This window comes from Fukomys damarensis, unplaced genomic scaffold (genome assembly GCF_012274545.1).
Source record: "Fukomys damarensis isolate Sample0158 unplaced genomic scaffold, DMR_v1.0_HiC HiC_scaffold_23, whole genome shotgun sequence".
In the NCBI taxonomy this organism is placed as follows: Eukaryota; Metazoa; Chordata; class Mammalia; order Rodentia; family Bathyergidae; genus Fukomys; species Fukomys damarensis.
Genome location: NW_022900935.1, coordinates 22,786,631 through 22,814,188, shown reverse-complemented (window position 1 = coordinate 22,814,188; position 27,558 = coordinate 22,786,631). Strand labels below are relative to the sequence as shown.

At 38.8% G+C, this 27,558-nt stretch overlaps 1 protein-coding gene across 1 annotated transcript; it reads right to left on the bottom strand.

Annotated features, from left to right (window-relative positions):
• Positions 1-15,833: 15,833 nt before the first annotated feature.
• On the bottom strand, positions 15,834-26,289 carry Znf691 (zinc finger protein 691). The gene is made up of 2 exons (XM_010634182.2): positions 26,227-26,289; positions 15,834-21,258 (listed from the first exon to the last, which is right to left on the bottom strand). Exon 2 carries the CDS (start codon positions 21,247-21,249, stop codon positions 20,395-20,397), a length of 855 nt encoding a protein of 284 aa, XP_010632484.1. The 5' UTR covers positions 21,250-21,258; positions 26,227-26,289; the 3' UTR covers positions 15,834-20,394.
• Between the last annotated feature and the right edge of the window lie 1,269 nt (positions 26,290-27,558).

The following is a 27,558-nucleotide window of genomic DNA, read 5'->3' as shown; positions in this document are numbered from 1 at the left end:
ATATATATATATATAGAACATCCATTTTCTCCTACCCTTAGACATTAGCACTCCTAGCTCTCAGGCCTTCAGATTCCAGAAATTATACTGGCAGCCTTCCAGGTCTCAAGTCTTGGACTGGGAATTATTTCACTGGTTCCTCTGGTTCTCAAGTCATTGAACTTGGACTGAATTACACTATTAGTTTTCCAAGTTCTCCAGCTTACAGCCAGTACATTGTGGGACTTCTCAGTCTCTATAATTATGTGAATCAATTCCCATAATAAATCTCCTCACATATCTATACAAATGTCCTACCAGTTCAGTTTCTCCGGAGGAGCCTAATACAGATTTTGGCACTGAGAGTGGTTCTGGAGTCATAAAACTTATGGTTTGTTCGCTGAAATAATGAATTAAAAGATGGCCTGCTATATTAGTCTGGTTTCCATTGCTCTAAACAAAACACTTAAGACTGTATATTTTATGAAGAAAAAAGCTCTATTGTCAAAGGGCTCTATAATGGTTCATCAAAATGTAGATCTGGGCCCAAACTAAATTACACTATCAACACCTTTCATCCAGTCTCTTCTCTAGACTGGTTGTTCTTTGAAAGCCACTGTTAACACTGTCCCCGGTAGGGATCCCCAGTAGGAATCACAAAGAAGTCATCAATAAGTGTTTGGCAAATTTGAGTTTTCCTCCTTATACAACATAGCTACCAACTATAATACTGTGAAAATACTTTTCCTTCTAATTTTTCATTATTTTCTTCTCAGGTAATAAATCAAGGATCTGTAACCCAGGTTTCATTCCTTTAGACAAGTTCCAGTGAAGCATTTATATAGATCACTGAAGAAAAGCAAGACAGATATCCCTGCCTTCAAAATGTAGTTATGGTAAGAATAAAGAACACACTATTAAGTCATAGTATAGTATTGTGACTCTTGGTCAGTAATAAGTGTGAACAATATATGAGGTACTTTCAAGAGCTCCGAAGTAAGACTGGTAAGGCTGCCCACTACAATGGACATCGATCACCCTTTTCCAGGAGGAACACTGTCTCCTACTGTCAGTCCATACATTTATGAGGGGACTCCACCCCATCCCCTAGTCAGATCATTGAGGTGCAATGATTCTTTTCTGGGAAAAACTGAAAGAGAAGCAGTCACATTTTTTAGCTGTACTTTAGTTAGAAGTGGTAGTTCCAGACTCCTATACCACAAAAGAAAATAAAACAAGCCAACACAGATCAGCATATAGACAAAAGGAAGGTTTTGAGTCTACAACCATCATGCCTGAATCCAGAGTTTTCATTACGTAAGACAACAATTTTTCTTTCCTTAAGCTGAAACTGCCTAGCTATACAATCAAGCCATGATGCATATAAACAGACTTTTATAAATTTATTACAAAAATTTCTACTCAGTTGTCACCAAGTCATCTGACTTCAGGAGGTTGGTCAGTCATGGTTGGGGGTTACATACATAGTGATTAAAGGAATAGGTTTATGTTTAGAGCCAGAAATGCATGCAGTTGATTCTGATTTCCTAATTTTTTTCAAGCTTCAGTTTCTTCACCTATTAAATTCAGATAATTAAATGCAGACATGACACTATTTTTTTTCATATAAAAGGGCAGATTTTGTTAGTGCAAAAGACTATATCTCGGGTTTTAAATTAATATTAGATTTATTAATCAAAACTCAAAACCTAGAATTTATTTAAGCCATCAATGTTCAGCTTATAAGCATGCTAGTCTATTTATAAGCACATTTATGTAAAATAATAGTTAGATTTAAGGAAATCTTTTATTGAGTTTATAAATCTCATATATATTTTTTTTATTTTAAGCCTTTTGTATGACTGGCCAATCAAATTTTCGCCCCTAACAAGCAAAATGTTCCCAAGTATGCAACAAAAACTTATATATAAAAACATATAAATCTAATAGGTCTGGTTGTCAAATAGCTGAATACTATTTATGAACTTAATCAAATTTTCCTATACCTTGTAGGTCTAATTTTCAATATGCCACATTATTTTTAAATTACACTTTAAGGACATACACACAATTATTTTAAACATGGAATTATTAACATGATAGTTTTGATTTCTTTATTTTCTCTGTATTTAATCCTACACCTTTTCAGGTTTGAAAAGCTCTTTAGCCACTGAGAAGTTCTAGAGTCTCTAGGGAGTTCAGATTACTGGGTCAACAATTCACAACCATGATAGAGTTACCATGTCGGGGCAGCCACACTGAGGTGAGCAGCTCAATAATTCCTGGCTGTGATAACAGTTTTCTTCTCAGGAAGGCTGAAGTTGACATCTTAAACAAATTGAGGCTATTGGGTTGACAATTTATTAACACAATAAGGTCGGTTTCTGTCAGAAATTTGACAGTAGGGAGCAGGTCCTAAGCTCTGCTGGCTTCCAGGATGAGTTACCTGAGCCACATGTAGATATAGTGAGTCCTGTTTGTAGTCACCATGACAGCAGAGGCCTTCTGGTCCACATCTTCCTCAAGGCTTCAAATAACACCCTCCTGTAATTCAACTGATCAAAGTTTGCAACCTCACCCATCTTGTAAGAAAGGAAATTTCTATCACAGTTTGAGTGGATTTTGAGCCTTTTACGATATTTTAATGCAGTTGCTTGTTAAAAACTACTGATATCTTTCTATCCATCTTCCAAGATTCTAGAGCATGTCAAAATTTATCAAATTATACATTTAAATACTACATATTTAAATATACATTTAAATACTATTTGTTGCATATCATTTATACCTCAATAAAGCTGTCAAAACAACAAACAACTTATCAAAGATTTCTTTCTTCTTCTGTGCTCCATGTCCATCGTGAACTGGCTAGGAGTAATTCTCACAAATCATTTTGATTGCCAGACTGCAGGAGGAGAGAGCATGTGGCAAAGCACACACTGATTTTTACAGCTTTCACCCAGATGTAACAAGGCCACAAAAAAGTTCTGTGGCTTTGTTACTAGGTGCTTATAATTTGAGAATTATATATTCCTGATGAATTATAACTCATCATTATGTGGCCCTTTTTATCCTTAGTAATGCTTTTTTCTCATAGTCTATGCTTTCTATTCTTAAAATAGCTTAGACAATAGATTTCTTCTGATTAACATTTTTCTGGGATACCTTTCTAAATCCTTTTGCTGTCAACCCTTCTATGTGTTACTCTGGATCTTGAAAGTCCCCCAAAGGTCCATGTGTTAAGGTTTTGTCCTACTGAGAGATGCTGGGGCCTTTTAGAGGTAGGACCTATTGCGAGAGTGTTTATTTGTTTTCTAAAAAGCTCATTCTGTAATTCAGTGTCTCACTCTGTAATTCAGGCTGGCCTTGAGCCCACTATGTAGCCCAGGCTGTCCTTGAACTCAAGGCAACCCTCCTGCCTCAGCCTCCTGAGTGCTGGGATTAAAGGAAATCTTTTATTGAGTTTATAAATCTCATACATATTCTTTTTATTTTATGCCTTTTGTATGACTGGCCAATCAAATTTTTGTTCCTAACAAGCAAAATGTTCCCAATGGACCACCACACTCCACTAGTGGGAGGTCTTTAATTCATTGGAAGCAAGTTTTTGGAGGGGACCTGTGGGACCCTGGTCTCTCTTTCTCTCTTTGTTCCTTGATACATGATGCAAATGGTTTGCTCCACCATGAACTCCCCCCCACTTTGGTACCAGGGCTAGAACTTGGGATCTTGTGCTTGCGAGGCAGGTGGTAGAACCACTAAGCTAAATCCCTAGCCCTCCACCATGCACTCTTGACATGATGTGTTGCCTTCCTATAGAACCAAAACAAAGGGTCAGGTTGATCATGGACTGGAGCCCCCAAAGCTGTAAACCAAAATAAGCCTTTTCTCCTCATAAGTTAATTATGTCAGGTATTTTGCTTTAGTGGCAGAAATCTAACAAACCATGTCCTTACATTTGAGGCGCATCTCTTAACAGGATATAGGTGAATCTGAGTTTTCTTAACTGATCTCAAAATTCTTTGTCTTTTGACTGATGGATTTATTTCACTTTATACTTATTTGGAAAAATATTTCTATGGGTCTTGCTTTTCTTTGGAATTGATCTAGTTTTGCCAATTCAGGTTCTCCTCTTTGCTAATTGCAATTCAAACTGTACTGCTTTAGTGACTACCCTGAACATTTTCACCAGCACATTTAATCTCAAAAGTTCCCATTATTTTCCTTCACCTGATAATTATAGAATCCAAAATGGCTAACTCCACCAGGCATGGAGGCACATATCTGCAGTCCTAGCTACTTGAGAGGTTAGGCAGGTGTATCACAACTTTGAGGCCAGCCTGGGCAATTATGGGAGAACTTGTCTCAAAATAAAATATAAATGGACTGGGGACATAGCTCAGTGATAGAATGCCCCTGATTCAATCCTCAGTACCTTCCAAAAAATTGTAAGTGCAAACATTCCCTCCAAATCTTTTCAATACCAAGCCAGGATCACAACCATTCAAAGCAAACAAAGTTCATTTTTTCTTTCTCCATAGCTCATTTTTTCTCTAAGAGGATGTCATACTAAAAGTGTCATCTTTGTCCAGGGGTCTGTTACAAATCTCTACCCTCTATAAACCCAATTCCCCATCTTCTTGTCATTGAAACCCATACCCTGGGTTATTAGATCATAAATGTGTCTGGATCATTCAAAGGTCAGTGGCAACTTGTCACTTGGTTTTCAGCTAACCTTTTTTTTTGGCCACTACATATATCCCTTAGTTTTTTTTAAAAGAATGGGTAATTCAAGGCTGTGGTCATAGCTCAATGGTACAGTGCTTACCTAGCATGCACCAGGCTCTTGGTCTGATCCCTAGTACTGTAAAATCAACCAATATAAATAAATAATGCATTTAAATGGCTATTTGCTATATTTTTTGTAGCAATTACAGGTGTATGTTTTTTGTTTTGTTTTATGGTTTGCTTGGGGATTTTGTTTTATAGTACTGTACTGTTGTACTACTGTAGTATTTTGAACCCAGGCAGGGCCTTTGCACTAAGTTTGAAGGTGTTGTATAGCAGGGTTCTGTTTGTTTGGGATTTTGCTTGTTTGTTTGTTTTTGCTGTTGTTTTAGTACTGAAGATCGAATTCAGGACCTTGTGCTTGTGAGTCACTTAGCTAAATCCCTGACCCATTAGCAGGTTTTTAATTAGCCGAATTACCAGAGGTGGAAGTTTCTTTTTCAAGTTTTTTCTCTCATTCTTTTACATCAGAAATATATTTTTGTGGGGCCGGGGATTTAGCTCAGTGATTCCACCGCCTGCCTCTCAAGCACAAGGACCCAAGTTTGATCCCCAGTACCAAAAAAATATTTTTTTTCCTGTATCTCATTTTTTTATTTACATTTGATTTGAAAGTTACGTTTTCATACTGCTTTACTAATAGAAGTTTCCCCTAATTTATCTAGGCTCACTTATCCTTATTTTCCTTATGTACGTCTAAAGTTCAGAGTATTTAAATCTTTACCCGCAAACAAATTAAGAGTTTTGGCATGCTCCTCCACCTCTCTTAATCCTTTACCTCTCTGATGCTTTGGAATCATTTGGAACTTTACCCTAGACTGTTAGTGATATGATCTTCTGATGCGTTTCTTATTTCTTTGTACCTTCCATCCCATCTCATCCTTTTGTCCTTCAGTTTAATGGCTTCTATATGAAGGATGATTGAAACAATAGATTTGGAGGGAAAAGCAAAATCCTTGTTCTAATCCTTGCCATAGATTTAATGATGCCTAACTTAGGCTTTGCTGTTACATAACAAAAAAATTTAAAGGGCACTTTTCAAAACTTTTTGAGCAGTCTTAATTTTGCTAAAAATTTGTTTAGGATTCCTAAACCCCAGCAATCTCTAAATATGCTTGTTTTGAGACATAAATTGTCAATTAAATTTTTGGCTCAATCCTATTTTTCTTATGGTGGTAAATAATACATACACTTGCCCTTTTAACTTTTAAGTGTATTTTACAATATTGCTAGCTAATTGTACATTGTTATACAACAGATCTTTAGAACATTTTAGAGCATCTTATATGACGAAAACACTATGCCCATTGGATGACAACACTCCATAAACCCTGGCAATCACCATTTCACTTTCTAATTCTATAAATCTGATTACATTAATGCCTCATACAGAGACATGTTTAGTGGTACACACCTGTAACCCTTTAGAAGGTTGAGGCAGGAGACCCACAAGTTTGAGCTCAGCCTGGGCAACAGTGACTTTAAAAAAAGGAAACCTCATATAAGTGGAATGATTCAGTGTTCATATGTCAAGTTTCATCCAGGTGATACACAAGGTAACTGAATTTTCTTCTATTTAAAGGTCAAATAGAACTATTCAAATATATATTGTATGTATGTTTTTGGAATTGAGGTTGTTGAACCATAGAGCCTTTATACTGAGCTACATCCTCAGCCTTTCTTAATGTTTTAAGACACTGTCTTGTTAAGTCATGAAGTTGCACAGGCTAGACATGAACTTCTAATTCTCCTGCCTCTGTCTCCCAGAGCACTGGGATTGTAGGTGGGCACCACCATGCCTGGCATGCCACATTTTCTTTATTCATTCATTCACTTATGGACATTTAGGTTACCTGTCTTTGCTATTGTGAATGAAAATGGGTACGTTAGATGGTTCAGGCTGCTATGAGAAAGTACCAGAAACTGGGTGACTTATAAACAAAGCAAACAATTCTTGAAGCTGGAGGTCTGAGACCAGGATGTTAGCATGGTCAGGTCCTGGTGAGGGCCCTCCTCTGGGCTGTGTCCTAATATGGCATAGCAAACAGGAGAGAGATCTCTAGAGTCCCTTTTATAGAGGTCCCAATCCCATTCATGAGGGCTCTAGCGTCTTGATCTAATTTCCACCTCCTATTACCATCACATTAAGAGTTAGAATTTCAATATTAAAGTTTGGAATGACACAAATAGTCCACAGCAACAGGTGTGCAAATACCTCTTTGAGATCCTGTTTTCAATTTTTCTAGATATATACTCAGAAGTGGAATTGCTAGATAATATGGTAGTTCTATTTTTAAGTTTTTCAAGAATTTCATAATATTTTCCATAGAGGGCTACACCATTTTAAAATCTGCCCACAGTGCACAAAGATTCCAATTTTTCCATAAACTTATTCATACCTGTTAGTTTGTCTATTTCTTATAGTCCCTATGCTAAGAAGTACATGGTATATCATGATTTTTTACCACATTTGCCTGATTAGTGATGTTGAACATTTTTTCTTTCTTTTTTTTTTTTGGTACCGGGGATCAAACTCGGGTCCTCGTGCTTGAGGCAGGCGCCAGAACCACTGAGCTAAATCCCCAGCCCTTGAACATTTTTTCATACACTTGTGTATCTTCTATGAAGATAAGTCATTTAGATCCTTTGACCATTTTTTAAATCAGGTTATTTGGAAGACTCCTTTATATATTCTAGATATTAACTCCTAATCAGATAGATGGTTTGCAAATATTTTCTTCCATTGCATAGGTTGCTTCTTCACTCTGTTGCTTGCTTCCTTTGCTGTGCAAAAGTTTTAAATTTTGATGTAGTTCTATTTATCTATTTTAGCTTCTGATGCCTATTGTTTTGATAATGATATAAAAGCCAAATCTAATATTACGAAGATTTCTCCATTTTCTTCTATAAGTTGGATGGCTCTAGGTCTTGTTTTAAGCTTTTTAATACATTTTGAATTAAATTTTTTACATGTTAAGTAAAACTTCATTCCTTTTTATGTGGATATCCAGTTTTCCCATTACTATTTGTTGATGGGAAACTATTCTTTTCCCATGTGTAAGTAACCTTGTCATCTTTGTTGAAAGTTGAGCATTTATGTTGAGGGCTTATCTCTGTGATCAGTACTCAAGTCCATTGGTCTAAATCCCTGTTTTTATATGAGTACCATATTAAAATATACATTGTTGTTTTGAAATCAGGAAGAGTGAGGCTCCTTTTGTTTTTCTTTCTCAAGTTTGTTTTGGCTATACAGGGTCCTTTGACATTCTATATGAATTTTAGGATTTTTGTTTTGTTTGTTTAGTCTATTTCTACAAAAATGTTTTTGGGATCTTGATAGGGATTGTACTGAATCTGTAGAATTGCTTTGGGTAGTGTGAATATTTAATCAAAATTAAGTCTTATAATCCATAAAGACAGAATCTCTATTTAATTTTGTGTCTTCTTTAATTTCTTTTACCAATACTACATAGTTTTCAGGGCACACGTCTTTTGCCTATGTGGTTAACTTTATTCCTAAGTGCTTTATTCTTTTTGAAATTTTTGGAAATAGGACTGTTTTCTTAATTTCCTTTTAAAATTGCTTGTTAGTGTATAATGCAACTGTTTTCTTGATTTTTGTATCCTGCAATTATGCTAAATTCATTTATTTCTAACAGGTGTGTGTGTTTGTGTGTGCAATCTTTGGGTTTTTCTATATATAAGGTCATACTACCTGTTAATAAAGATAATTTATTTTTTACTTTACAACAGGGATGCCTTCTGTTTCCTTTTCTTGCCTACCTGCTCTGACTACAATGTTCAGTAATATGTTGAATAGAAATGGAGAGAGTGAACATCCTTCCCTTGATCCTGATCTTACAGGGAAAAGTTTTCAATTTTTCAAGAGTGAATATGGTGCTAGATACAGACTTTTCATGTACAGACTTTATTTGATTGAGGTAACTTCCTTCTTTTTGTAGGTTGGTGAGTGGTTTTTTGTTTGTTGTTTTTAGGCACAAAAAGTTTTTTTTTTTTAATACCTTGGATTGAACTCAGGACCCTGTGCTTGTGAGGCAGGTATGGTGCCACTGAGCTAAATCCCAGCCCAAGGGTATTAAGTTTTGCTAAAAGCTTTATTCTGCATCAGTTGAGATGAACATGGGATTTTTTTCTTATTCTATTAATCTAGTTTATTTCATTTGTTGACTTGTGTATGTTGAACCATTCTTGGATCCAAGAGATAAATTCTGGCTAGTCATGATGTATCATCTTTTTAATGTGCTTTTTTTTTTTTTTCGGTACCAGGGATTGAACGCGTGCCCTTGCCTTTGTGAGGCAGGTGCTGGAACCACTGAGCTAAATCCCCAGCCCTTTAATGTGCTTTTGAATTTAGTTTGTTAACATTTTGTTAGGGATTTTTGCATCACTAATCACTAGATATTGGTCTATAGTTTCTTTTCTTGTATCTTCCTCCAACTTTGGTATCAGGGTAATGCTGGCCTCATAAAATTAGTTTGGAAGAGTCTTCAATTTATTGGAACAGTTTGAGAAGCACTGGTATTCATTCTTCATGTTTGACAGAATTTTTTAGTGATGTCATTTGGCCCTGAACTTTCTTTCTTAGGCTCTTTTAGATTGCTGATATAATCCCTGGTACCAAAAAAAAAAAAAAATAGATTGCTGATATAATTTCCTTACCAGTTATCAGCCTGTTTTGTATTTTGGGTTTTGTTTTGTTTTTTGTTTTTGAGACAGGGTCTCACTATGTACTTGAGACTGACCTGAAACTCACTATGTAGTCCAGGCTGGTCTCGAACTCACAGCGATCCTCCTCCTGCCTCAGCCTCCCGAGCGCTGGGATTACAGGTGTGCGCCACCATGCCCGGCCTGCCTGTTTGTATTTTTAATTTCTTTGTGATTTAGTCTTTCTGGGTTGTATTTTCTAGATATCTTCCAGATACCTAGTGTTTGTTTTTGTTTTGATTTTCACAGCACTCAGAATTAAACTCAAGCCCTTCGAATTAAACTACATCCTCAAACGATTTTTGTTTTGTTTTGTTTTTTTCCAGACAGATTTTTGCTAAGTTGCTACGCTGCTTAGGCTGAGCTGAAATCTGTGATCTTTTTGCCTCAGCCTCCAAGAGTGCTAGGATTACAGACATGGCCCACCATACTCTGTTTATAATTTATCACAGCAGTCTCTTATGTTTTATATCAGTGACATCAATTGCAAGGTCTGTTCTTTCATTTCTGGAACCAGGGATCAAACTCAGGATCTTGTACTTGCAAGGCAGGCGGCAGCACCACTGAGCTAAATACATGGCACTGTTCTTTCATTTCTACTTTTAATTATTTGAGTCTTTTCTCATAGTTTAGCTAAAAGTTTCTGAATTTTGATCTTTAAAATAAGTGTTTTATTGACTTTTCCTATTGTTCAATATTCTTGATTTATTTCTGTGCTCATCTTTATTTTCTTCCTTTTACTAACTTTGAGTTTAGCAAATTAGTTCACTGAGTTGTACAGTTAGGTTGCTGATTTGAGTTTTTTTGTTTTGTTTTGTTTTTTTGGTACTGGGGATTGAACTCAGGACCCTGAACTTGTGAGGCAGATGGCGGCACCACTGAGCTAAATCCCCAGCCTGATTTGAGATTTATTTTTAATAATCTTCCTTAGAACTGCTTTTGGTGCACTGTATAAATTTTTGTATATTATAATTCATTTTAAATTGTCACAAGATAGTTTCTAATGTCCCTTACGATTTCTTCTTTTGTCCACTGGTTGTGCAAGAGCATACTGTTTAATTTTCACATTTGAAAATTTTCCAGTTTTCTTTTTACTATTAGAAAAGATACTTGATATGATTTAAATCTTCTTAAATTTTTTAGATTTGTTTTGAGACCTAACATATGCTCTATTTTAGAGAATGTTCCATTGCACTTCAGAAGACTGTATACTCTGATGCTGTTGGGTGAGTGTTCTGTGTGTATCTATTAGGTCAATTCATCTATAGTGTTGCTACAGCTCCCGTTTTCTTAGTGATTTTCTGTCTGGTTGTTCTGTTACTGAAGATGGGGTACTGAAACCATCTTCTATTACTGCACTAATATATATTTATATTTATATTATTTATTTATATATATTTATTTATTCTTCCTGCTGAATTGGCCCTTTTATCATCATCTAATATCTTTTTTAGCTAAAGTTTTTGTAAAGAACAAGACAAGAATGTCCATTCTTACTCCTTTTATTCAACATTGTTCTTAAAATTCTAGATAGCACAACTGGGTAAAAGAAAAAAATAAAAGGGATACAATTATGAAAGAAAGAAGTTAAACTATCCTTGTTTATAGAAAATATGATCCTATACGTAGAAGACCCTAAAGACTCTACCATAAGACTTCAAGAGCTGATAAATGAGTTCAACAATGTGACAGAATATAAAATTAACATTTAAAAAAACACTAGCTTTGTTATATACAAATAATAAATTAGCTGAGAAATCAGGAAAACAAGTCCATTAGGAATATCTTCAATAAAGTAAAATACCTAAGGATCAATCCATTTTATTTTTGGTACTGGGAATTGAACTCAGAGCCTCATGCTTGCCAAGCAGGTGCTGTTCCACTGAGCTATATCCCCAGTCCAGCTATGGATCAATCTAATCAAGGAGATGAAAGACCTCTACAGTAGAAATTTCAAAACACTGAAGAAACTGAAGAAGACACTAGAAGATGGAAAGATCTCCCATGCTCATGGATTGACAGAATTAATATTGTCATATTGGCCATATTACCAAAAGTGATCAACAGATTCAATGAATCCCCATGAAAATAGCAATGACATTCTTCACAAAACTAGAAAAAACAATCCTAAAATTCATATGAAAACAGAAAAAGCCCAGAATAGCCAAAGCACTAATAAAGAACATGGCTGAAAGCATCATACTACCTAATTTAAAATTGTACTACAAAGCCATAGTAACAAAAACAGCATGATACTGGCACAAAAACAGATGTGTAGATCAAAGGAAAAGAATAAAGGAAACAGAAACAAATCTTTGCAATAACAGCCATCTAATTCTAGACAAAAGAGCCAAAAATATAGAATGGCAAAAAAGAATGGCTTTTTAACTTTTTTTTTTGTATTGGGGATCGAACTTGGGTCCTTGCGTTTGCAAAATAGGCAGCAAAACCACTGAGCTAACTCGCCAGCCCTAAAATTCTTTCTTTCTTTTTTTTTAAATCCCTGGCCCCCTTTTTAACATATGGTTCTGGGAAAACTGGATATCCACTTGTAGAAGATTGAAGCTAAATCTCTATCACTCACTCTATACAAAAATCAATTCAAAATCAAAATTTTGAAACTGCTAGAAGAAAACATAGGGGAAACACTTGAAGCCATAAGCATAGGCAAAGACTTCCTGAATAAGACTCCAAAAGCGTAGGAAATAATAGCAAGAATCAACAAATGGAACCACAGCAAGGTAAATAAAATTGTCTTAGCTGGGGAAGTAGTGCAGTGGTACAACATTTATCTAGAATGCATGAGGCCCTGTGTTCAATCCCCAATATCAATAAATACACAAACAGACTTGCTCCATTTCATTACCTTTCCTCTTTTGTCAAAACTAGTTAACTATATTTTAGTATTTTTGGGCACTCTATTCTGTTTCACTAAGCTGTTTATATATTCTTTCACCAAACACACTGTCTTGATTATAGCAGTATAGTGAGTCTCACATTCAAGGAATATCAGGGTTTTTTCCATTACCATGTTGATTATGTATTAGTCATTCGTCCATCGATGGGACAAAATACACAACACCCGCAACTTAAAGGAGAAGAGGTTCTTTTGGGTCACAGTTCAAGAGCATTTGGTCCATAGCGGGCTGCTTCCAAGGCAGAAACAACATGGTGGAAAGGCATGGCAGAGGAGAGCTGCTCACCCCTTACAGCCAGGAAGGAATGAGGGGAGGGAAAGGAGGGAAGGAGAGGAGAGGAGAGTCAAGCCCAGGTGAGGTGAAGCCAGGTACCAGAGACAAAAATACCTAACAATTACAGTAAGTCTTTTACCTCTCCTTATAAACTTTAAAATTAATCTGTCAATATCTATACTTTTTTTCTTGGATTGGATTTGAGTTTCATTCAAAGTAGTATAGAAGAACTACCTTTGACTATATTGAGACTTCCCATCCACAAATGGAATAACTTTCTATTTATTTAAGTTTTTCTTTTTTTTCAATAGAATTTTGTAGCTTTCCTCATATAGATCTTGTACATATTTATTAGCTTTATACCTAAGTACTTTCATTATGGGGGTACTAATGTAAAAAGAACTGTGCTTTTCATTTCAAATTCCACTCACTGGTGATGCAGTGGTACCTTAGCTCTTGTTCTATTAACAGAGGTGTCTGGCAAATTTTGTTTTTGTTTGTAAACTCTGCATCAGGTGATGAACATGACTGTGGCCATCTTCTGCATAAACATGAACATAGCCATCTTTTCCAGAATCGTGGAATGCATTAAGTTCATGAACCAAGGAACCACTGTATCTAGAAAACTATGTGACTTTTGTATATTATCCTTGTATCCTGCAATCTTGCTATAATTGCTTATTAAATCCTGAAGGTTTTTTTCACTTCTTCCAGATTTTATATGAAGATAATCATGTTATCTGCAAATAGAGTTTCATTTCTTCCTTTCTAGTAATTAAACTTTTTATTTCACTTTCTTGTCTTACTAAATTAGGTAGGACTTACAGTATACTTTTGAAAAACCATGGTAAGAGGAAATCCTTGCATAGTTCCTGATCTCAGGAAAACTTATTTCTTATAATTAAGAGTTGAGTAACTGGATTGGATATTTCCTTTCTCTTAACATCAATTAGGTTCTGACAGAACCCCAAAAAGTAAGGCTCTGTCTGACTAGGTTTTTCCTCCCTCCCCTTGTTAGAAATGTAAGGAGATTTTCCCCAATATTTACTGTGAGAACCTGGTCAGGCTTCTGGAGGTTAAGCTCACAAATGTGTGGGAGTCCTTCATATGACAAGGATTTCCTGGCATTTTTAACTGTCATAATTGCTCACATCTACTTTCCAAAACTTAAATCAATTATAGTTTAAGTTTCCCTATCCTGGCACTGGTTCCCAGAGAAGCTTCTGTTCCAATATACTGTGATTTCCTGTATCTATCCATTTCTTTAATAATTTACCCTACTTCTCTACTGGATTTAAGAAAATATGTTGATTTTTTTTTCATTTGTTCAGCTTTTATTTGTTGTTAGGACAGAGTGGTGACCTCCAAACTCTTTACACCTAGAACCAGTAATCAGAACTCCTGATTTTTTTACCCAGTTGACCACACTGTTTTATGATTGCAGAAACTAATTTTATTGTATACTTAAAGTAACTTTTGATGAAGACATTATCATTGCAATTTTAGTTTTTTTCAGTCTTAGAGTAATTTTTTCATTTTTCTTTACTGCTTTTGTGTCTCATTGATTTTGTGTGTTGACATGTTTAGACTGTTTTTCTCATTTTCTCTCTGTGCATCTTCTGTAGGTAGTTTCTTTATGGTTGCCAGGAGCTTACATAAAACATCTTACAGTTATAATGTGTCTGAAGCTGATAACTACTTCAATCATATACAAAAACTGTAATCCCTACTAGCCTTTCACATTATCAATGTTAAAAATTACATGTTTTTATATTTTGCTTGCATTAATCTAGTTTTATAATTATTTATAATTCTTTTCTATTTTAAATTCTACACCAGAATTAAAAATAATTTATATACCATTATTATAAGATTACAGTATTCTTTGGCTATATATTTACCTTTACTAGTGGAATATAGTCCTGTATGCTTTTATATTGCTGTCTTGCATCTTTCTGTTTCAACTTGAGTGGCCTGTTTCAACAACTCTTTTAGTATTTCTTATAAGTCAACTCTACTGGTGGTTATTTCCCTCAGATTTCTTTATCTTGGAAAGTCTTTATTTCTCCTTTTTTTTTTTTTTTTTTTTTCTAGTACCGGGGATTGAATTTAGGACCTTGAGTTTGCAAGGCAGATGCAGTGCTGCTGAGCTAAATCCGCAGCCCTTCCTTTTTTTTTTTTTTTGGTACCGGAGATCAAAATCGGGATCTTATGCTTGTGAGGCAAGCAGTAGAACCACTGAACTAAACCCCTGACCCTCTCCTTCATTTTTGCAGGATAGTTTCACCAGGTATTGTATTCTTGTTTAGCGAAGTTTTTGGGTTTTTTTGTTGGGGTTTCTTTCTAGCATTTTGAATGTATCATCACACTGTCTTCTGGCTTATAAGGTTTCTGCTGAGAAATGCCCTGATAAAATTATGAAACCTCTGTGGTTTGTATGCGATGATTGCTTTTCTCCTGCTACATTCAAGATTCTTTTTTTTGTACCGGGGATTGAACTCGGGTCCTTGTGCTTGGAAGGCAGGCCACCGAACCACTGAGCTAAATCCCCGCCCCCCTCCTTTTTTAAAGATTCTTTTTGTTTTTAACATTTTGATTGTAATGTTTCTTATTGTGGATCTCTTTTGTTCACCTTAGAGTTCTCTGAGACTCTCTTAGTAGCATATTAATTTCCATCCTCAGATTTGGGAAGTTTTGGACCATTGTTCTTCAAATAAACTCTCTGCCCCTTTCCTCATTATTAAATTCTCATAATACATATGTTGATCCACTTGATAGTGTCCCATAAATTTCTTGGAATTTCTTCCCTCTTCTTTATTCTTTTTTTGCTTTTTGTTCCTCTGACCCAATAATTTCAAATTACCTGACTCTGAGTTTACAGATTATTTTGTTTAATCATCTGTTGTTTAAACCATCTACTGAATTTTTCAATTATTGCATTCTTCCATTTTAGAATTTTTTTTCCTTCAGAATCATACATATAAATCTTGGATCATGGTTAGCTTTAGGAGGGAAAATGGAATGGAGATATTCTATAAGGGACTATATCTATAGATATAGATATAGATATATATAATGTTTAATTTATGTAAGCACAAGGGTAGGAATAAAGCCTTTAGATTATAAGCCTCCAAATTATTTTTATATAGTTTGTCTCTGTTGATATTGTTGTTTTATTTATGCATCATTTTTCTGATTTTTCACAGACTAGATTCACACTGATCTTCAGTAATCAGCCCAGCTAGATTCAGGGTTGGAGTTTGGGACTCTCTGAATCTTTTTGAGGGGATGTGACTTTTCTAGGCTTTATGCTTTTGATTTCCCAAAGGTTTGCCAGCTTTTCTCAAGGCGCTCACAATTTCTTGCTCCCTCTGGTGTCTGTTTGCAGTACTGTACTGCAGTTTCTCAGACTAACCCGCAAGCCTGTTTCTTGTGTTCAGTGGCCACTAGGTAGGTACTCAAATGATGCTGACTTCCCATCAGTATCCTTAATCAAGCAAAACATATACCAGTCCCCTGAGCAACTCTCCAAAAATAAAAAAGGTAGAATACTGTACATCTGCTCTACTCTTATCTCTCCCTCCCAAGGGAGCAGCTACATTTGGGAGCCTGTCTACCATATATCGGGCCCTCGTAATACAGCAAGCTGCCCCACACCCTGGCTTTCAGTGGCTTCCCACAAACTCATATTATTCCATTTCCATTAATCTTTCAAGTTAAGCAAGAGAGGAACTAGTCCCTTGGGAAGTCCTCTGAAAAGCCAGAATATTGGATACATGGTCTAGTCTCTTTTTCCCTCAAGGGAGCATCTATGACCCAGGCTGAATTGTGCCAGCTTAGGGGAAAGGGCAGTCTTGTGTAAAGTGACTCTTCCTACCCATCCTACCCATTTCAATGCGGTTCCTATTGGCTCTATGTTTGCCCGCGGTACTGAAACGCCTTGATTCTGGAAGAACTCTAGAGTTCTTATAAAGGGATTGTTGAAGTTGTCTCTGTGGAGGCATATGGGCTGGGACTTCACATTCTATCTTGCTGACTCCATCACTTCCTATCTTTCTTATACTGTGATATTTCACAGTATAAATCTAAAACATTATCAATTGTAAAACACATCTCAGGTTTGGAGATGATAAAATATGTAAGAAAAAATTGTCTTTGATGACAGTAAGACAGCAACACCAACTGTAGTAAAATACACCAGTCTTGTTATGGAAGTCCAGGAAGAAGAGATATGGGCAGAAATGGGAGAAAGGAGAAGAGGAAGCCAGCGACATGTCATCGTGACCCCACCCCACCCCACAAGACTCTCAATCTCTACGAAAGGAGTCTAAATTTACAAAATTCTTGGTTCGATGTAATTTCTAACCTGTTGAGTTCTGTGACAGGGACAATGGAGACAAAATTTTAAAAGGTTTGAATAAACCACAAGAATAAATCAAGCAAGAAGAAACCATTGGATCAAAAATCCCAGAAACTGTATGGAGGGTCTCAATTTCTGTTGTATGGAAGTGACAAGACTGAGAATTGAGGCAGATGCAGCACCACCGAGCTAAATCCCCCAGCCAAGACCCTGAGACCTGAGGGCCCCAGCTGCCACCCGGTTTATACATACAGTATTGCCCCGATCATTTGACCCCCGTTAAGTCCATCCTTCACACTAGACTGAGTGTTCTTCCTGAAAGGTGAATGGTATCCTGTCACTCCTTTACTTTACAATTCTATCATCCACAATCTAAATCTCATCTGGCATTTAACACCCTTTATGACCTGGCCTATCTACCTTACCAGTCTCCTCTTCTGACAGGTTACTCTAACTACATCAAACATTTCATTGGTCCCTAAAACACTGAGTCTTCCTTTCCATCTGAAAAAACTTTCCACTTCTTTTTATCTAGTAAACACCTAATCATTCTTCAAGATCCCTTCAGGAGAGTGTGCTACATCCACCTGTGTTTCTCCAGCAATTTATTCAAGGGAGTTTCTCTTGCTGGTTTCCTTGCAAGGACCATGTATCATTTACTCCTGGCCCTCCTGACCCATACAGGCCAGATTAAGCTTTCTCCCAGGTACCTACAGCACCCTGGTTATGACTGTAATGTCATCTATCACTGCACTGCAACTTGTCAGTTTAATGTACTAGAGAATACAGGGTTGCACTGTCTTCACTGTCGATATTCCTAGTTACTGGAGGCTGGGGGTGTTGAAGGAGGAAGAAAAGAAAAAGACAAAAGGAGAGGTGGAAGGAAGGAAAAGAAAACAAGGAATGGAGAAAATGAAGGGCATTAACAAAAAAGGAAGTCAGAGAATGAATAAATGGGCTAATTAGGACTCAAAAAAAAAAAAAACAATCAAACAGAAACTTTAGCCTATAAGCTAAGTCTAAAACGGGCACATGAGATTGGCCAGGGATTCTTGTCCCACAATCAAAGCAAGTGCGTGAAACATTCATTAGTCCTGGGCCTGATTGGCAGCAGAAACTCCCTGAAAGCCAGGATAATCACACAAAGCTCCCTGGACTGGGGTCCAGCAGATCTGGCTTGATAGTGGGTATAATGAAGAGCTTGGTGTTGCAATTATTCTTATTTAAATCCCAACTCTACAAGTAAGCCAGGTAATTTATCCTCACAGAATCTTATATTGAAAATGGGGATACTACTACCTCAGAGAATAGTATGGAGATCAGAGATAGTAGGTATGTAATAACTAGCAGCAGAAGGCATTTGATACATGTGGTTTTTATTATTAGAATGTATGTCACTTAACATCTTAGATTAGGTTACTACGTTATTTTGTGGAGATTTTCAAGAAACAAGATAACATGTATAAAAGTGCTTTATAAACTATAAAGTGCCCTACAAATGTAAGATAATCATTTGGGACAGAGTCTTCTATAGTTAAAAAAACAAACAAAAAACCTTTGGGTAGAAGTAGGTTCAGTTCCAGGCCCTGCCATTTACTTACTCTATTTTGTGAGCAAGTCACTTTCTGTCAGCCTCTTTCCACATTCTTCTCAGGTGGTTTTCAAAATTCAATTCAGTGTAACTGAAAGCTCCTGGTACCTCCTTCCTGAATGAGTGGCTGGATACTCATCTGATAGGTCAAGTTGCAGGTGCTATTAGTTCATATTCTGGGAATTGGCTACAAATGAAGAGGGCCCCACACTATAAAGGACAAAACCCTAGACCAGTGGTGGCAAAAACTTGTGGCATATGCGCCATAATGGAGTTTATCTCTGAAAGCTCTAGAAGGTTTGCCATTACTTCCCTAGACTTGAGAAAGGTAGAAAGGAGTGTTTATTTGTTAGAGAAAAGCTGGGTTAATGCTAAATTTCATGTTTAAATTTTTTTTTTTTTAATCTGCCATGTGAAGACTAGACAGGAAATGGCTGCACTGGGACAGTCTCCCCAGCTCCCCAGCTATCCCAGTCTTAGGGACTGAATTATTGCTACTAACGGCAAACTCTCATTATATTCCTGAGAGTTCTCTCATCCTCTCCCTCAAACACTACTTCCTGCTACTATCATTTTTTTTAGCCACAGAAAAAGTACTTAATAAAGTTGAAATGGTTGTCATGCTTGGTACAGAGTTCCAGAGTGAATGTTCCAGGGCCATATCAAGAGATCACACTGGCTCCCACCTGCAGGCCAGCCTACTATGTGGCTCCTCCTTCAGAGGCCAACAAGGTGAATTCAGTGAAAAAGAGCATCCACTGGGAGGTTCAGCTTGAAACTGCTCCACTACATACCTGCTGTATGATTTAACCTTTCCTTACCTCTGTTTCCTCATCTTATACCCTTGGGGACTGTTATGACAATAAGATGAAAAATGTAAATGTAACCAGCAGAATCATAGAAACAGCAGCATAGTTAGATGTTTAATGGATGTTAGTCTTTTCCTTTCCCCCTTTTCCTCAAAGGCCTCAGGAACTCAGCCAACTTTCCTTTGCTTTTCAGAGTACCCAACCACCTAACTTTCTTGGAATTCATCTTCCTTCTAGAATGGCTGCACTGGGACAATCTCCCCAGCTCCCCACTTGTTTGGGGAAACAAGTACACAGGTCCTTTCATTGAAGGGTTTTACTGCTGATCATTCTAGGGAAACAGATGCAGGCTCAGGAGGGGATAACAGGTAAAAAATATGGGAGAGTGTGAGGTCACTGATCATGAATCCCTGAGGGCTTTCCTTTCATTCTTAAGGCAGGACCTCAAACCTCTTCTTAGACTAAGGAGGCCCCTCCCACTAGGAGGGCCACTCCTCTCAACCTAGACATCTAGAAGCACACTTGGGTTGGGGCATGGCAGGTGGAAACTAGTAGGCCTCTGTGGTGTGTCCTAAGCAGTCCAGACTATACAAAGGCCCTTCAGTGACACCGTCTTACAGGTATTCCCTTAAAGACCAGATGACTTCAGTCTTAATGATATGAACATGTTCTGAGACTACCCTATTTCTGTTACCCACCCCAAGGAGGTGAAGCTGAGACTGGATCTTCTGATTTTCCAAGACAAGTAACTGCCTGGGAGATGGCAAGGATTTTTACTTCTAGTCCTTTCTCGGGACTTCCTGGGGATCCTGGTTTCAGAGACAATAGGAAACCATTCTCTAAAGTGGGATGAAGGGTTTGACGTCAAGGTGCAGCAGCTGATGCCACAGATCTTCCTCCACTAGGGTGAATCTTTCACTCTGTCCCCCACTCTGTACCGGGGGCTCCTCTTCAGCTGGACTCTTTCCCAGACTGCTCACCCATGTGTGTTTTCTGGTGGCGGATAAGATTGGAGCTTCGAGAGAAGTGTTTCCCACACAGAGTGCAACGGTAGGGCTTCTCCCCTCTGTGGGTCCTCTGGTGCGCTCCAAAGTTGGAGATATCGCTGAAGGTCCGCCCACACTCAGCACACTCATAAGGCCTCTCACCCGTGTGGGTGCGGTGGTGCACACCAAAGCTGGAGCTGTTGCTGAAGCTCTTCCCGCACTCACAGCAGATGTAGGGTGCTGGCTCCAGGTGGGTCCGGTGATGCACAGCCAAAGTGGCACTCTGGCTGAAGCTCTTGCCACAGATGTCACAGCGGTACGGCCGCTTGCCCAGGTGATCTTGCTGGTGTGTGGTGAGGTCTGAGCGCCGCCGAAAGCTTTCCTGACACTTGGGACATTTGTAGTGCTTCTCTTCTAGGTGGATCCGCTCATGCCGGATGCGATTGGAGCTTCTTGAGAAGCTCTTGCCACATTCAGAACACTTGTAGGGCTTCTCGCCAGTGTGGATTCGCTGGTGTGTTCTCAGGTTGGAGGTATTGTTGAAGGTTTTGCCACACTGGGCACATATAAAGGGCTTCTCATCTGCCTCAGACTTTGGAAGAGCAGTGGGGTCCCCTGGCCCTCCTGCTGGGGCAATGACTTTCTGCCATGGCTTTTTTGGACATGTTCCTTGTGGCCCCTTCGATGGGCTTTCCTGCCCATGCTCCTTTTCCCCAAGTGGGATCCGAGAACCCTCTGAGCCATCCGCTCTCCAAGGTTTACCCCCTTCCCTTTCCTCAGGCAGGTGTGGTTCTTGACTCTGCTCCTTCTCACTGCCCATCTCTGAACCCTGAGAATGAACACAAATGTTCAACACCTTTATTTCTTGGGTCCAGCCAGAACATAAGAAATTTTTCATTCTGGTTGAAGGGATGTATAACTTCTCCCTTCTGGAATAATCTCAATTAACTGGAATACTTGGACTGAAAGCCTCTGATTACTTTCAAATTTTTTCTAATTAATTTCAAAGTTTTCAGAGCTATTTAAAGCTACACACCAAAGCAAAAAGAAGACATGAGCTTTGTCCATCACCAACAAATGATATCTGCACTTTGAATGTCACTCATTTTAACACCATTAAACAATGTCTGGACTATAATTTTTTTATATATAAAAGAGCTTTCATTTGGGGGTGAATTTGATTTTCCTACCTAAAACAAAAACTCCTTTTATATTTTATCTATTTTAATAAATCTTCCTTAAAACCATCTACCTGTCTTCAAAATGAATATAACAGGGGTTGGGGATTTAGCTCAGTGGTGCCACCACTTGCCTCGCAAGCGCAAGATCACAAATTCGATCCCCAGTACCAAAAAAAAAAAAAATGAACATAATAGACTCTCACTCCTGAGGCTTTCCTAGTTGTCTTTACAAGGCCCACCTGTGCATCCTATTCAGTTTTCTCCCACCTCACACCTCTCCAGACCTCACCATAATTTAGTGATTAAAGGGTTACCATCTGGAAATCCATGACCTACTGCAAGGCCTAAACTGTGCTGTTCTGAGTGGTCAGTACCCACTGTCAAATATTATACAAAGATGCACACACACACACATACACACGAGATACATTTTCCCATGATACACAGCCATACACACCACACATTCAGACACATTCTCACACCATTCATAAACACCATACACACTGCATGTACAACTACATTACACACAACCATATACACACAGCTATACACTACAGATAACATATACACATGCAGACTTCCCACAATACACCTACATACAACATCCATGGCTATACATACCACACATAGCCACACAGCCATACTCTCATACCACATACATAAAAGACACACCCAGCCAGGCATGGTGGCGCACACCTGTAATCCCAGCACTCGGGAGGCCAAGGCAGGAGGACTGCTGTGAGTTCAAGACCAGCCCAGGCTACACAGTGAGTTCCACGTCAGTCTAAGTACAGAGTGAGACCGTGTCTCAAACAAACCAAAAAACAAACAAACAAAAAAGACACACCCAGAGATATATGAACCATACCCTCTACACATGCACAGCTTAAAGATATACAGTACCAGGCACAAGGCCTGCTTATTTAATCATCAGTAAATACCTACTAAGCAGCATAAACACCTTTGGCTCTTATAGCGAAGGACAGAAAAGGAGAGAAAGAAAAAGTATTTCTGATAAAAGTGATGGCATGTCCTCATCCTTTGGGCCCTGAAGAAATAATGACATTTCAAAAAGCTGAGGGGAGCCAGGCGTGGTGATGCATGCCAATAATCCCAGCACTCAGGAGGCTGAGGCAGGAAGATCACCAGGAGTTTGACGTCAGCCTGGGCTACATAGTTAGTTCAGGGCCAGCCTGCCCTTCAAAGTGAGACCCTGTTCTAAAAAACATCACAGAAATGCTGTTCAAAATGACAGAGACAAAGGGATAAGGGAGGGAAGAACAGACTATGCTAAACAGTGATGGCAGAGTGAAGACTGATGATTTCTTTAGAGCTGCAAATATTTTTGGAAAAAAGCAAGAGTAAAAGAATGGGCACTGATTACATGAAGTGTAGGGTTACAATAGTGACACAGACGATCTTTTAACTCTTGGAAAATTATTCACCCAATCCAGGCTCAACTCCCTCATCAGCAAACTGTGACACCTATCTACTCTGTAAGATGTTATATTAGAAAAAATGCCCATAATCCACTCAGCAGAATATGTGACATATACTGATCATTCAGCAAATGGCAGCTGCTGCTATTACAGCTGTTGAAGATACTATGTACTAGTTTATGATGAAGAGAATTTTTGAAATCCTTTAAATGATCTTAATAGAAGGAAAAAATAACTTTAATTAAAAGATTACACGATTATATCTAATTCTCTCAAATGTGAAATAGACATAGAAAATCAACTCTTTAAAAAGCAGAGAACAAGCCGGGCGTGGTGGTACACGCCTGTAATCCCAGCACTCAGGAGGCTGAGGCAGGAGGATCTCTGTGAGTTCGAGACCAGCCTGGGCTACATAGTGAGTTCCAGGTCAGTCTCAACTACATAGTGAGACCGTCTCAAAAAACCAAAAAAAAAAAAGCAGAGAACAGGAAACTATTTCTATTAAAAGTCAAATAATATGATTATTTAGTAAATATTTAGGGCCATTGGATCACTACTGTAACTATTCAACTGTTTGTACCATGATAGCAGCAATAACATAAAGGAATGAAGTGGCTATGTCCCAACAAAACTATTTAAAACAATGGAAGACAAACTGTCATTGAACAATCACTCTTAAGCATTCCTTAAAGAATTTGGATATGGCCAGGGATTTGGCTCAGTGGTTCTATCACCTGCCTTGCAAGTGCAAGGGCTGGAGTTCGATCTCTGGTACCAATTTGGACACGTAATACAAAAAAATAGTAGGCCTGCTTCACTTTTTTTTTTTTTTTTTTTCTGCTTCACTTTCAAAGATGTAGGTAAGGAGCCAGGGATGTAGCTCAGCAGCACAGCACCTGCCTGGCAAGTGCAAGGTCCTAAGTTCAATCCCTGTTATTAAAAAAAAAAGCCAGCAAACATCACGAAGTATTTATTCTCTGATACTTACATTCACCTCCTTGATCATCCTTTTAAAAATTACAACCACCATAGGGCTGGGGATTTAGCTCAGTGGTTTGGTGGCCTCCCTCGCAAGCACAAGGAACCCAAGTTTGATCCCTGCTACCAAAACAAAAATTACAACCACCACTACTCTCTATCCCCTCCATACCCATACTCCCAATCCCCCTGCCTCATAGCTTACCTTACTGACTGGAATTCTATTCATTTGTCTATTATTATTTATCCATCTGTCTTCCTTTGTTAAACACAAAGGTTAAGATCTTTGTTTTGTTTTATTCACTGGCGTAATTCACACTCCTACAGTAGTGGTAAGGACGTACCGAAGTTCCTTAATATTTTAGTGAAATGAATAAAGGCCAAACTTGTCTCCAGAATCCACTTCATACTTACCTGTATGTATTCTCACCCACTGTTCCTCACAATCTCCTGATTCCTGCCCTCTTTCTTATGTGCCTACAGAATCTTGTGCTTGCTTTTACAGTGATTTACAATCATCTGTTTATGTCTGCTTCCACTAGTCGTTTATAAGCAACTTTAGGAAAGGGACTGAGTTGTCTTAGCAATCTTCTGTAGCATAAGGCTAGATGTTTCAATGTCTTTTAAATAAATGAGTGAATGGATGTGATTTTTAATTTATTCTCTGTCCCTTCCCACCCAACCCAGGCTCCAGTAACTGAATACAATGACTAAAGAGCCTCCTCTCACCTCCCAAACTGCTATTCTGAGCAAATATAATTTACCAAGGTCAAGGGTGACCTTGGGGCAAATTCTGGGTCAATGTACAAGCAAAAACATTTAGGATTATGATTACCACCTTCAAACAGTTTATAATACAATGCAGTGAAATAGACCATGAACTCCACAAACCTAAGTTCCAAGAAACAATGACAGGGACTGTCCCTTAGTCACCTCTGAACCCACTTCTCCGTGTCCAACATCTGGAGCATGATACAGTGAGCCGACAATAGTTAACATTTTTTAAAGGTTCTGCAAAGTAGTAGGGCCTAGAACGAAGCATTATATATGAACCATCTCATTTCATTTTTTCAACTATTCATTTGTCGTCCTTATTTTGGTGATGAGAAAAATAAGGCTCAGAGAAATAACTTGACCATGAGAACAAAAGTGGCACAATTGGAGTCTGTGCCCATCACTCCAAAACCAGGGCTTTTAATTATTACATTAGTACAGGTGAGAGAAAAGGAGGGAAGGAAGGATGGAAAGAAGAAAAACAGTGGCACAGGAGTCCAGATGCACATATATATCTTCCTGAAGAGATCAGAGATTAGCTGCTTCATGGAAGAGATGGTATATTTCAGCCAGGACTTTCAGGATGGCTTGGTAAGCAAGACCAGGACTAGTAGAGAAAGGTCACTCACTACCTAATGAAACGAGAGTGCAGTTAAAACACAGTCATATTCATATCACATTTATAAGATTTGGGAGAGTATGGAGCCTACTGGAGCCTACTGGGCTGGTCTTCCTTAGCAGCACAACAGAGTGGAATGAATTAAGGCAGTGAAGAAGATAGGAAGGTGGGCCTGGTGTCCGCACACCACGAAGGCCAAGAAGGCCCTTGGTTAAAGGGAAGATAAGTTGGAATGTGATCTGAAAGGTCAAAGTGCCAGATCTGGGGCCAAGTCATGGAGGGGCTAAGAAGAAAAAAGGGCTAGGAAAGATCAGGTGTTAGAGCTAAAATTACGTGTCTGACATAAAGGACCAAAGGAGCTCGAGGGTCCGAGGAGATGGCGAGGAAGAAAGGACAAAGGCTGCGATCAGAGGTGTTGGAGGACCAGGACGCCAGAGGCTGTGCTCTGAGGACTAAGAGAAGCCAATGGTTGTCCACAAGAGGACTAAGAGAAGTCCACAGTGTTGTAGAAGATAGGAGCTGAGTTCAAACATACCGCAGGGTGGGAGAGAACGAGCAACTAACCCCAACGTGGCGGGCCTGAGACACTCAAAGGCCAGCGAAGGAGGGCGAGGTGGGTGTGGAGACCGCGGGGACCGGGGGTCCTCGGTGGAGAGACCACGGGCCCTTTGCTCCCCACTGTCTCACGGGGGAGCAAAGGAACATCCAAATCCGCGGTGAGAAGGAAGGAGTCGTCCTCAGAGTGCCCCGCAAAGTTGTACCCGCCTCCCCCCGACCCCCGCCACTCCCGCCCAGCACAGACCCACCTAGCTCCCGCCGCTTGGTCAGGGACAGCTCCGCCTCTGAAGGCCCGGAAAGAACCGCAGACCGAACCCAGGAAGTGCCCGCCCTGCGCCTCTGGGATTGGGCTCTAGGGACAGCCTTCCTTTCTATTGGCTGCAGTACCTGCCACAACGCAGCGCCCTTGCGAAAGCACCAATGATCTTTAGCCTCATGCCCGGCATGCTGGGAGCTGTAGTCCTGGGGAAGACAGTCGCCTCTCGCCTCTAGCCTCGCGGAGAACCTCTGCGAAGTTTAGAACGCGGCGGTTAACTCCTATGCTTTACTTTGAGTGGTGGTCCTTGAAGATCCTCTAAACAGGCCTAGAGTCTGGCACCTCCTTCCAGATTTATAGTTTAAAATTAAAGGAATGTGGACCTGGAAGGGAATTTAAAGATGAGTATCTCAATCCCCTGTCCACTGTTCAAGGAGAACTCTGGCTCCCAAAGCTGGGCTTTTGCTGGGTCCTACGTGCGTCTCCAATTAAATCTGACCCTTTCAAAACAGATACACAATACCAGTAAAGTATCCAGGACTAAGATTTTATTTTTCGTGTTCTATTTTTAAAGATACAGACTAGGGCTGGGGATTTAGCGCAGCGGTTTGGTGGTTTGCCTTGCAAGCGCAAAGACCCGAGTTCAATCCCCGGTACCAAAAAAAATAAATAAATAAAGATACAGACTAATTGAGGTTAACTACAGGCTTCTCAAGATCTGCACGGTATTTTAATGCAGGGGTGGGGGTAGGAGGAACCCTGCCTGCCTTCAGAGGTAGAGACCAGGTTTATAAACCCAGCTCTATCACCTACCGTTGGAAGCACCATTTTTACTTCACTATAAAATACCTAGCAGAATTGTTACAAGGATTAAATGAGTAGAGTAGATAGACAGATGACAGACTGATAACAAGATACATAGAGCTTCTGCTTCTACGTTGCTCAATATTTTGCTGGTTAAGTTTTCTCAATGAGTGGGGCCAGTGCAAACAATGTAAGTTACTTTTGAGATTGGGGTATTGAGAACCAAGACCTGTCGTGTAAAGGTACAAGATCTCAATAATGAATGTAACTACTGTATACCTAAAATGCACCAATAAACTCAATTTTAAAAAAAAAATTATATTTTTAAAAGATTGGGGTATTTAGGAAAGTATGATTGGAAATGAATATGTGTGAGTGAAATACGAGTATCTGTTGTACACTATTAGTTGATAAATTGATTAAAAGTTGGCTAGGGATGTAGCTCACTGGTAGAGTGCTTGCCTAGCATGTTTGAGGCCATGGATTTAATACCCAGTACCATAAAAATTTTTCTTGAAAA